Source organism: Rhinolophus ferrumequinum, chromosome 2 (genome assembly GCF_004115265.2).
Source record: "Rhinolophus ferrumequinum isolate MPI-CBG mRhiFer1 chromosome 2, mRhiFer1_v1.p, whole genome shotgun sequence".
Classification (NCBI taxonomy): Eukaryota; Metazoa; Chordata; class Mammalia; order Chiroptera; family Rhinolophidae; genus Rhinolophus; species Rhinolophus ferrumequinum.
The window spans coordinates 104,581,776-104,594,502 of NC_046285.1; the positions used below are offsets into that span (position 1 = coordinate 104,581,776).

A 12,727-nucleotide genomic window follows, 5' to 3' on the forward strand; every position below is an offset into this window, starting at 1 on the left:
CTCTAGAATCTGGGCTCCTTGGGCTCTGTGACTCCTTGAACAATAGAATATGGCAGAAGTGATGTGTCAGTTTCCAGGCTCAGACTTAAGACAAGAGCTATTTGCACTGTCTCTTGGGATACTGGCTCTTAGAACAGAGTCACCAGGTTATAGGGAAGCCCAAGCCACCTGTGGGGGAACCCACATAGGAGGACATGGCCAGCACCAACTCTCCAGATGGGGGAGCCACTTTGCCAGTGGCTACTGCAGCCCTAATTTTGCCTCCCTGTCTGACACTGCTGGCACAGAGATGAGCTGTCCCCATGAAACGCTGACCAGAGTTCTGATTCATATACAAAACAGGTGATGGTTGTTGTAAGCCAGTTGCTTTGGGGTGGTTCACTATGCCACAGTCAGTAAACAGAATGCCCAGTCTAAACACCAAAAAGGGCTCTCAGGGCAGACAAGTATGAATCGGGAAGACGAGCTTCCCTAACAGGTGGTGCGCGTGGTGCTTGGCTTACCTGGCCGATGTGCCTTTGGAACCGCCATGTTCATCACTCGTCCTCCATCCTGAGGTTTGGGGGGAGATGCAGTGAACCTGCAGATCCCCGATTCTGAAGGGGTGCTGGAGGTCAGACTGTCCGTGTACTCATTTGTCCCTGCCGTCAACTGTTCAGATGATGTGTCTGAGATGAAGCACTCGGTGATGGTAAACTTGGCGTGCCTCAGTTGTTCTTCCATCTTGGCGTGCTCGTAGGCCCTGGCCAGTTCTTCGTAAGTGGAGGAGGCACTTTCTGTGGAGACCATGCTGCTTCGCGCTCGATCTGTGCCGTGAAACAGAGAAAACAAGACGGGCGAACGATCACTTTCAGTTTGCACAGACGGAGGACCCTCTTTGGCTTGTGGCTGTTTCTGCCAGGTCACTGGACAACGCAGCAGGAGTCCTGGTCTTTGTCTAAGGGACGCTTTTGTCACCTCGAGGCTGGCTTCCTAAGCCTTAGCCAAGTGGTCTCAGGGAACTTTCTTTCCACCACGTCACTGCTGTAGTCACATGCCTCCAGCCTGCGACATTTCCATAAAGCAGTAATGGACCCCCTCCTTACAAAATCTGGCTGTCATTAAAACAATCGGGAAGGCGGTGCAAATGACCTGCAGGGCTCCCCTCCCTCCTGGGACTTGCATATTGATGTATGCCATAGAGACTTTTGAATTGGCAGTGAACGACTTGAGCTCTGAAGTTCAGCTCCTCCAGCCTCAGCTCAGCAAAGCAGATGTGATGAGCATTCCAAATGGAGCTGTGAGTTTGCATGAAAATTGGCCACTCTGCAGAACGGCCTCTGATCCCTGAGACTCTTTCTTTGGGTCTGCCACTCTTTATGGGGACTAGAAAGGCAGAAAGGGGTGCATCTTGGGCGGAAGAATCTTTGCATTTTAAGCCCACTAGTTTCAAAGTTTTGAGTCACCTCTGTGGAACTCTGAGACTCTTCAAAGAGAAATAATAGCCGTAAAAATAAAAGTACATGCTGTTGCTCCACCTTTGGAACACTATTTTTGAAGTATATCATCCAGAACAAAAGAACACGAGTATTAAAATTCCCTACAGCTATTAGGTTTAGATATAATTTCTTTTCAAAATTTCAGGTTGGGGGGAGGTAGGCAACCCAGAGCTATTCTTAGGCCCCGGCTTCTCTCAGGAGCGAAACCTTGGTGGCTGGTGGCATAGACTAGATGACTTACCTTCTAATCAACCCCTGCTTAATTGTCAAGCGGATCAGCCTATGTTCCCTATAGAGGGTGCTCCGACCTTGTCACATAACTTGAAGTGCAGCGTCTTAATCCCGGAGATGGTAGGGGGTCAGACGCCCTCAGAGCACCACCAGAAATCATTGCAATGGTGTGGGTGAAAATTGAAAAATGTCTGTGTTTCTGTCAGGGGAGTGGGAACGGGAAGGAAAGAGCAGCATGCATGTGGTATAGAGGACACGTGCAAAACAGATGCCCTTTGGTTCTATCCTGCAGAATTCACTGGGCCCTGATATCGTCAGAGCACAGTTGTATTGGGAGCTGTTAGATAAATGGCTGAACAATTTGAATATGACCTTGAAAGAGAGTAAGCCCATGGTGTGGGCCAGCCTCGTGCCCGGAGTTGGGGAGGCGGCACGCGGGCCCTACCTGTGTCCTGGGAGGGGCTGACGCTGTAACTGTCACTCTCCTTGTCCATTGATCCCACAGCCCTGGGCGTCGGCAGCCTCCAGTCTGTGGTAAGCGTGTGTGCTGAAATGGTGGGGTGGGGCCTGTTGAGGGTCCACTGGCTGGCGTACCGGTTTCTTGCTGTGGGCCCAGCCTTTGCGTTCCTCCTGGTGGTAGGATCTGTGAGGAGCCAAGAATAAAGTCTGCTTGGTCTCTAGAGAAGGGTGGTGAGCTGTGGTCAAGGTGTGGAGTGCAGTGCTTCTGACCCACCCTACGACCCATCCTGTGGGTGCAGCCCTCCAGGGAGCCTTCCCTGAGGATCCCTGTCCAGAACACTTGCTTTCTCTCTCACGGCCTGAGGTGGTCATGTGATACTTCAGCATCTCAGTAAACCCCGTAAGGGAAAGGACATTTGAATTGGGCTCAGGAGTCATGAATTTGAGCCTTGTTCTTGGCTCTTGATAGTTTTATGACCCAAAGCACATCACTTAAACTGTCTGACATTTGCATTTTCTGGAATACCCCGGAGCTCAGCCAGATATGCCCTAACCTGGTTTCCTTCCCACAGTTCTTCTACATTGAGGTGTTGATATGGGTTGAATTGTGTCCCCCACAAAAGATATGTCCACATTTTAACCTCCATGACTTCAGAATGAGACTTTATTTGGAAATAGGGTCACTGCAGATGTCATTAGTTAAGATGACGTCACACTGGAGTAGGGTGGGCCCTGATCCAACATGACTGGTGTCCTGATAAGAAGAGGAAACAGCACAGGCAGAAAGGAGGCCATAGGACGATGAAGGCAGAGACTGGAGGACTGTAGCTATCAGCCAAGGAATGTCAAAGATCATCAGCAACCACAAGAAACTAGGAAGAGGCAGGAAGGCACCTCCTCTACAGGTTGCAGCGGGAGTGTGACCTTGCTGACACCTTGATTCTGGCCTCCAGAACTGTGACACAACACCATTCCGTTCTGAGCCACCCCATTGGTGGCCCGTTGTTGTAGCAGGCCTAGGGAGCAAATACAGCTGTCCCCCATGACACTGTTTCCTCATATTGACTCCCTGCCTTGAGTACCACTGTTTTACTCATGAACTAAAGTGCAAGTTCCCAGAGCTGAGGGACAATACCGTTTTATCCTAGCACTCTCTTAGCTCTCTGCGTGCGGTAGCTTATCTCTTCAATGGAATTGTTTGAACTTTGATGAAGACTTGGACTATTCAATCTGGAGAATATATAGTTAATGAGAATCTGGATTTCACATGTCTACTACCTTCCAAAGCACAGAGGTTTATGCATACATGGGATGGTACCGGTGGGTTCCACTTTCTCTAAATCCAGAACCAAAGGTAGCAAGTCAGTGAGGTGAACCGAGTTCTTAGCTTGACTCTTTGGTGAGCTAAGAAAAAAGATGTTCTAAGAGCACAGACCGTTGGACACCAGAGTGGACTATAGCATTCCCTCTTCTGGAATTCTCTGGAAAAGCGGAGAGACTCAGTTACCTGCAAAGGTTTTTTCCTGGGGCTCCAGCCTAAAGGCAACATAAGATCCTAGATGGGCCTTTTTCACATTTGAATTCTCTGCTTCTCAAAGAGGAATTGTATGCAGTTATCTTTCAAAATGGTCTGGCCACTTCTGAACACAGCAGACTATATTTACTGTTCACACCAACGGAGCAGTTTCAAAGGCACAAAACCGGGAGGGCCAACCTGCGGCATTATTACCCTGACTTATTTATGTGTTCTAGAGCCTGAAGTCTCTCCAAGACAGGGGCTGGGTGTTCATCCTTGGGTCCATCTGCAGAGTCTACTCTAACCCCTGGCACATAAAGGTCCCTGGATGAACACAAACAGTCCAAGACCACGTTATGGATGAGGCAACAGAAGCTCAGAGAGGAGAAATTGCACAGCTCAGCTATCGAGTGATGAAAATGGAGCCCAAGACGTTCCTTTTTGGTTCAGAGAGGGCCCATTACTTGACCACACATGTCCTCACCCTGGACATCTGAATGCTTTAATATGGTGTTTGCATGACACTGGCTTGTTTATAATTCCCTGTTGGGTCACGGGAGGCAGAGACTTGAAAGTGGTGAAGTGACTTTCTTTTCAAATGAAGGATTTTCCTCTTTGCAAGTTTATAGTTATTGGACTTTGAACCTAATCCATCATTCTACACTGCAGGAAAGAAGTATTAAGATGGCAGCCAAATCGATATATTTTAAGATTTCCTGGGTCATCAAAATGCTCCATCTTGCTGCATATTCTCTGGGGCATTGATTTTAAGACACATTTCATCCTTTACTGGCAAAATCCCACAGAAGACTTTATCGGAAGATTTTATTTTTTTCCCCCCTTGATTAGAATGTAAATGAGTTATGCTAAAATGCCAAGCTCTCTGGACAGCAAGGTATGAATGATAATTGTGTTTCTCCACTGAACTGCTAGGAGAGAGGTTCTGAGAGAGAGAGAAAAACATTCTCAAGGGTAGGAGGCTAAATGTCTTCCAGGCGCTATCGACCTGATAAGTGGAGCTTCAATAAGTGGGGCTTGTTATTTAAATGCTAATGAATCTTTTCCAGAAAATTACCCAGTCCCTTACATAAATTTTGAGGGTTCTCATTTTTATTCTTCTTGAAGTTTCTTGCAACTACAGCTGTAAGTCAGGCTTATTCCTGGTATGAACGCTTGTGGGAGAGGGGGTCAGCTTGAGAGTCCCATTTCAAGGACACAAATCCCCTAAACCCTCCCCGGTGTTTCCTCCTGTCAAGCCTGCCCACCAATGGTGCAGCAGAGACCTTCACCCCCACAGCCCCTTTTCTCACTGAGATCACCCTATGTGGAAAGGTCCACAGTCAAGATGCACATGTCAGCCTCTATTCAAAGCTGGAGCTCTTTTCAAGTTCATGTGGTTCATTCTTCCTTTTTTTCTAGATGAGGACAGTCTTACCAGTGGCCTGATAATGTTGGAAATATAGGCCATGATATTACTTTCCTTAATCTACAGCCTGCATTTCCATGCTGCTCTGGACAAAATTGTCTCAGTACGTAGCATACTGGGGCCGTTGACACATTTTCCTAATAATCAGGTTTTTGGAGCTGTTTTGTACTTGAACTGAACTCTTCTGTATGACAGCTCTTGAGATAGCAGCTGAAATAAAAATTTTACTTGGATTCCACACAGTAGCCTTCTTTGTATATCTTACTAGCTAATCTAACAAAATAAATGTTCGAATGTACTGCCCCTGCATGGAAAGTATTTTATTTGACTCCTCACCGTTCTAATATAAATAGAACTTAGTGAGGAGGCATCACACAAGCTAAACAGCTAAACAGAATTAGAGGGTAAGTGATAAAAATAATTTTTGGCCTTTCAACATCGGGTCTGAACCTGAATTTGGCTTCTGCCCGTTGAATCAAATTATTTTAACGATCCTGAATTTGGGATAACAGAGGATTTGGTGGATAACAGGGTTATGAAACATGTCACGTGCACTGTGATCATGGTATTTATCGCTTTGATTCCCTGCTGTGCTGAGGCCTCAGCTTTTGGTGGTGAACTCCCCAGTTGTCGCAGAGAGAGGAGGCAACTCATGGGCCCATTCTCTTCACTTAAGGAACAGAACAAATACCTGTCAAGGGCCTGTCATATACTGGAGGCTCCTCATCCAATCAGGTATTTTTCTTCAGCGCTGTGTCTAGTAACATTCTCGGTGACAGAGTGTGTATTTTTTTCCAAAGTCTCAACATGTCGTAAACTCTTCTTCCTTACTAGATATGTGAAATTTATGTGGTCTCTAGATGTTCTTTGAGGAGCCTCATCTCTACTTAGCAGCAACATGGAAGGGTTGAGAGTGGGGGCTTCGAAGTTGGGTCGCTTGAGTTTGATCCAGTTTCATTGCTCGCTGTCTGTGAGCTCACTGCCTGTGCTCATTTCCCTCACCTCTGAGGCTGGGGTGATAACATCGCCCACCTGTAGAACCTTTGTGAGCCGTAGGGGAGGTTAGCGTGCCTGAGTCCTGCGGGCGTATGGGGAGGGCTCAATCAGTCTTGGGGCCCAGCCCGTGATTCCTAACAAACACTTGGCAAAAGATGGAACGCGTCCTGTGTTGGGCAAAGATGGTGGCAGAGATTTGGTAGGTTGATCGGGATGGCTAGAAACTCAACTTAAGAGGGTCGGACAGAACAAACTACCCATTGAAAATCGGAAAACTGGATGATCAAGAATGCTTGGGATGCAGAAAAGCGCTGAGCTAATCGTAGAGCTCATAAGGATGGGAACTGTGTCCTGTCATTTCCAGGTCCAGCCCTGCATATATCAGGATGCTGGGTAAACCTCTTTGCACAAATGAATGAAGGGATAACTTCCAGGTAAGTATGACAAACAAACAAACAAACAAACAAAAAAGCAGGTCAAGTCTAGTACTTATCACTTCACGTGGCTTCATACCCTTGCAGATTTTGTAAGTAAAAAAGTTGATTTAAGTTCTGGAAAATGATCTCATCGGTAAGACTCCACAAAGTGTGCTGGGCAGAGACTTTATACAAATTAAAAGGGACACTTCTAACTGGGGAAGGAGATACATACACTCAGCCAATTAGATGTCTCCAGAAATGGAGAACAAGGAGAGAGAAAAAACGTCCTTTCTTTTCTATCCCCTTTACTCTGATTTCAGAACTTGACAAGTTGGTCAGCATTTAAATGTATTTACTGAAGGCCTCCTGGTGTAGAATCTGCAGCTGAGGATGGGGACATGAATCGAGTCCCAGCTTTCAAGTGGACCCTAACACACAGGACAGACAGGGAGAGAAGCAGGGCTGTGGACACAGCCTGGACATGTGTTTTCACGGGTTGAAAGAGACAAACAGCAAATTGTTGCGATTTCTCCCCTCCTAGTAATAAGAATTCGCTGCAAGTCTTTGGCAAACTCATAAAAAGCTGAGACACATAAGTTCCAGGATGCTATCATCCTAGTGTGCAAACAGCAGGTTTTAAATGTCCTCCTTAAAAATAAAGACTTCCTACAATGACAACACAGCCTTAACATAATTAGAATAGAATGATAATGTTCTTTGTAGTTGACGAAATAGACGCTAAATGAGTTTCAGCACATACGCCAGACTGCAATGAGAAGAACCTGCTCCAGGGGGCTGAGGTGACACAGGTGTCACACCTGGGCAGAGGTGATAAGCTCTGCGGTTCAAGGAGCAACCAGAGAACTGGGATTCAGAAGGTGCCTGGCTTTAGACTCCTGCGGTGATCCTGTAAGGGGCCAGTCAACCACTGTTTCTAGTTCCTAAAAATGAGATGCTCTTAGTCCCTCCCTCACAATGTGGGTTTGGGGGACTATTTGATGAAAAATGATCCCAAATATCTTTTCCTAATAGAGAAGTTTCTGCAGATGCTGAATGAATAACTATTGTTTTTTTTGAACTAGAGACTGATGCAAGAATTTGAGTCAACTTGCCTAACATTTGAAAACATTACTTAATGAAGTTCATCCCAGAAGGAAGAAGTACCGTTCTGTAAGCTGTAGTTATTTCAGTGGGATCAGATCCCCAAGTGAGACCCCGAGATGCTCAGAATGAAATGCAGATGTGTGACGTAGGCCGAGGACACCGTCCAAGGCCAGGCCGGCTGATTCTCCGGCTCACCCCTTACCACCTTCCCTGTAGCTCACTCCATTCCAGTACAGCTTCTGTCCCTAGCATTCCTTAGGAGTTTTCCCTCCCCTTCCCCCATTCCTCGCTGTGACCCTTCTCCACGGAGATCTTCCCAAAAGACTCATCCTGAAGTGGCCCCTCCCAGTGCCCCCACACCCCTGCTGACTCCCCTCCCACCCTTCTGTTCTAGTTTTGCCTAGTACACAGTGATAAATGGAAAACACATTAGGTCTCTGTTTAATGTCTAACTTCCTCCACTGAAATAAAATGACTGGCTTTTTGCATCTCACTCACAATGTCCCCCCAGCACGGAGCACTGGACCATCTATAAAGTTATGCCCCCACCCCCGCTGACAATGTGACAGCCCCGTGAGACACGGACACGCCCTTCCCGTGTGCCTCTTCCTGCTACTCACCGCTCACTGGTTCTAGTTTCTGCTCGTGACTCAGGTTCATGTCCCTGGTAATATTTTCAATGCCATGAAACCAACCTTCCTATTATTTCGGGGCTGTTCCCGTCCATCTGGAAAGTTCTCAGTGTTTTAGGTTCATGGTCTCCTCTCTCATTTTGACTATTTACCACTCGCCTTTGTGCATTTCTCCACTCATCAAACATTGAAAGGGAAGTGGAAATGCACGTTCTTTTTACCTGGCAGATAGAACTGACGTGCTGTGAGCATGGCAAGCTGGAGGGATCCTACACTGCTGCACTAAAAGCATGACACAGGTGACACAGGTCTAAGGGGAAGTATTTCTCAATGAGGAGGGGTCCAGATCACCAGCATCAGAATTGCACAGGAAGTCCGTTGTAATGCAGATTGCTGGGCCCTACCCTAGACCAGGTGGGTCAGAATCACAGGGCTGGAGCCCTGTACTGGGTATTTGAAACAGGCACCCTGCGTGATTCTGACACACAAAATATTGGGAGCCTACCTGGGGCATGTGTCCTGTTTCCTCTGCCTCTGTCCTATTCACCTGCAGATGTCTCCATGAACTTCTGTGCTGACTGGTACAAGGGTTGCTGAAGGCAAGGACCCATGGATCTAAGTCCCCTGGGATATGTAATCTTTCCCTGATTTAACAGTAATAAGTGGCTCAGAAACCTATCACTGCAGCCCTGAAGTGGCCAGAAACAGGAACAGGCAGATCATGATGGAAAACCAGTGGCTGGAGAGCATGTCAAGGACCCTGGAGCAATTTTTAAAAGCAAGGCTCTCATTCATACACACTCCTTTGCAAAGCTGATTTTCACTCATGTCCCACTTATGTCTTCAGAATGTACTAATGTCATCAAAGGAAGGTGAGGTTGGACAGGAGGGAGAAATCAAAGACTTCTTTGGCATGGTCTTGAAAACAGGTTTTCAAATGAATTTCAGTAACTGCTAAAACTGTTTTCCTGAATATTACAATGCTATTTAGGAATCAACCAGTTCGCTTCATGAAGCTCTGAGCATTATCACAAAAGCCTTACAAGAGAGAAGTGATGAAAAATAGCTTTTAACATTATTTTTCTAATTATAACACCCTAAGAATATAAATTTTTGCAAAGAGAGTGGTTAGAGATTTAAGAGCTAAACATCAAAGCTTCCAGAAAGATAATAATCGGGACATCAATTTCTCAGCCTTTAAAGAGATTTAGGGACAATTTCAATTATGAAGGAACAAGAATATCTAATTAATAAGCTTCAAATACACATTAGGGGATTTAATTGCATCGCACTAATTAATTTCCATATATTATAGATGCATATATTCATAACTAAACAAAGCATAGTCTCCAGATTAGTCAGAACTCTATTTTTCTCGAACAGTGTGGATTCAGGATGAAAGCACGAGCTTCAAGGACAGACAGAGTGACAGCTGAATCTTGGTTTTACTATATATGATGTGTACAACTTTGGGCTGTTCACCTAACTGCTCTGAGACGCCGTTTCCTCATCTGTGAAATAGAGGCTGTAATACTTAACTGTATAAGTAAGTACCTTGCAGGGTTATTGCAAAAGATATGACATCATCTTTCTATCCCAGTCTTGGCACACAGTGGATACACACTAATGTTAATTACCTTCTCCTTTTCCTGTGTTGTCTAAAAAAAAAAAAAAAACAAAAAAAGAACTTGGCTTGAAATTTCTAGCACTTTCATCATAAACCAATGCCAAGAGTTAATTGGCTCCCACAGACACGATTTTAATAACAGCTTAGATCAAACAACAAAATCACAACGTCCCAGTTAACGGTGTTGTCATCCCTCTTTGTTTCTTAGTCGTAGGGCTGAAGGACCCCACATTTGCAGTTGCTACGGATGGAGCAGTGAGTGTGTTGTCACAACTGATCACCCCACCCAGGTTAGGGGTTGTTGGACCACTCACTCGTTCCTGGCCGAGCGTCTGAAACATCCACTAAGGGCCCGGTGGCCTGCGACACTGACTGGTAATGGACGGTGTGCGTCACTGTCAGCGACTTCTGTTTCGCGGCTTCTCCAAAGTCAGCATCCGTCAGCAATACCGTGGAGCGGTCGTCTACAGAACAGCAGGGACCCAGAAAGTAAACATGTTTATCCCCCTTTAAATAACTCTCTGGCCTTTTCTCTCTGAAGTAATTGTGTTCTTGTTGATAGCAACAATAATCATCGAAATAACCTAAATAATAACAAAAATAATCTAAATAATAACTATAACCGCATCTAAAACAACAAAACAAAAATTCAAGCACTGTACAAGAACCGGTATAGAATGCTAAAAATAGATTATCCTTAGGGGTTAGCTTTGGAGTGACCACAGAGAAGGGTCGCTCCTCTCCCCTGGGCTTGGTCTGTTCATTCAGCTTGTTTTGCAGCTGCCCGTTTAATACCCTTTGGGAATTCTGTGTTTGACAAAAGCTCACCAGGGACCTCACCAGTGACGTCAGCTGCATTTGAAATAAGCTCTGTTTGAGTACTAGAAAAACCCCACTGCATTGGTCTATACTGGGGCCAGCTCTCACACTGAACTTAGCGAATGTTTGGGGCTGAACGGTGCAGAGAAGAAAAGGGAAGGGCCAGTCTTCAGAGCTTACAGATTCCTGTGTTTTAAAGGGTATGAGGTATGTTCCTTTTCTTCCCACCTCTTCTGAGCTCTAATTACTTTAGAGCACCCCTTAATTGACTTCTCAAAATGACTGACTCACTTGTCAGATTTCCAGTCCTATTGGCGTAGGCACTGGTAGGTTCGAGAAGCAGGAGCCTGGGTTCAGATGACTTGGGAGCATTTTGGTGCTTGGAAAGGGAACAGTTGGTTGAGCTGTGTGTCATTATTTGGTTGTGTCAAGATTTTTCATTACTTGGTTCTGATACTTTTCACTCTTTCTTCAGAGCTTTTTTTACTCCAAGGGAAACTTTGGTTAGGAATTATGGATTTTTCATCAATGTTCAAGCAGGGAAAATTATCAGTCAGCAGGGATCAAGCTATAGCGTGCCTTGACACAGAACAGTAATGTGAAAGTCATAAACACCACAGCTAGACTTCTGTGCCCAAAAAAGGCTCTGAACAGAATGAACCTTATAAAACCCAATTACTCAAGCTCTGGCAGGAGAGGAAAGACTCTTGAACTCAGAATAAAATTGCTTGGCAGAGAAGGAGCGGGAAGACTGCCAAAGTGTCTGCTGGCATCCCAGTGTGTGGCACAGCGGAGGTTGTTGCTGTGGCTGGAGAAGAGCTGGGGGGCTGGCCCTGCAGCCTGCACTGGCCCCTCCAATAGGGCAGCCTTCCTACAGAGACGGTTTCCCACCATGGGATCCGGCATCAGAGGCCTGACATCCACCTTTGTTTTTCCTGAATAATCCTGAGGTGTTTTGGTTTCTAACATGCAGCCCTGCTAGGAGCAGAGCAGATTATCTGCCAGGCTAGGTTACAAACTTTTAATGGGAAATTTCAGGGGCCTGTCAATGTGTGAGCCTGACTATTTCATTCTGGGTAGAAATTAATGGCACTCTCATCTCGGATCCTTGTAGCCTGAGCCCAGAGCATTTTAAAGCATCACATTTCTACTTCCCCAATAATTAGAAAATGCCATCGACCAACTGTCAGGTATCGCCAGGAGGTAAATGACTCTTGGTAACAGAGGCTCCTGCAGGGAACGTGATGTATCTCTGGCTAAGGGTCGCGATTCCGTACAGAAATCATGAGCAGATCTTCCTCTGGTTTAGGAGGCGATTCATCTCTCCCAGCCACAGGTAGGAGTATTAACAAGTCTAGCGAGGGGCATTTAGCAAATGTCATATCCATGTTATAAGGTCAAAGGAGTTACATTTTGATTTTCAAGCTGATGTGTCAAAGTAAATTTTAGTTTTCGTGTCCAATCTATTGAGTTCAATAAGAGAGATTCCAGAAATGCGACTGCAAAGAAAAGATGAAGAGAAACAAAACACGGTGCCTTGTTCTGATGTGAGTAAGCTCATAAATTCTTGTGTTTCAGGATGAGCAGTGATCCCTCATACAAGAAGGGTAGTATTTCACCAAAGTTGGTTGGTCGAAAGCCAAATTGGATTTGACCAACCTTCTGTAAGTGCTGGTACACCCGGAGCAAACTTGACTCCAACAAGGGCAGCCCAGTCCTTAGAATTTATGAGCCATTAGGTCAAGACATCTCCGCTATTCTACTAGAACATAAAAAAGCATGGCGGGGTCAAGGGGCAATGGAGATGTCCTGCCAACCTGGCCACTTACCACTGCCTTCCTGGCAGGAGGTACCTAGGGTACATGCCAGGAGTTGGGCAGTTTTAGCCAAGGCATAGGAAAGGGTTGCCCTGGGACTGAGTGCCAGCAAACACTTTCCAGAACTAACACAGAGTGAAGTTTGAAAATTGGCAGCCCTGGCAACCTGCCTCAAAGAGTTTATATGGGTACTAGGAAACTCA

General features: G+C 45.8%; 1 protein-coding gene across 2 annotated transcripts in view; it reads right to left on the reverse strand.

Annotated features, from left to right (window-relative positions):
• The window catches only part of DSCAM (DS cell adhesion molecule), a 640,159-nt gene that overhangs the window by 16,717 nt on the left and 610,715 nt on the right, over window positions 1–12,727 (reverse strand). Inside the window, exons 30-33 of one of the 2 annotated variants that reach the window (XM_033091562.1) lie at window positions 10,203–10,352; window positions 9,899–9,919; window positions 2,155–2,352; window positions 504–806 (exon numbers count right to left, since the gene is read on the reverse strand). In XM_033091562.1, the coding sequence (XP_032947453.1) occupies window positions 504–806; window positions 2,155–2,352; window positions 9,899–9,919; window positions 10,203–10,352 (672 nt within the window). The remainder of the gene's footprint in view (window positions 1–503; window positions 807–2,154; window positions 2,353–9,898; window positions 9,920–10,202; window positions 10,353–12,727) is intronic. The other variant, XM_033091571.1, reaches the window with a different exon arrangement.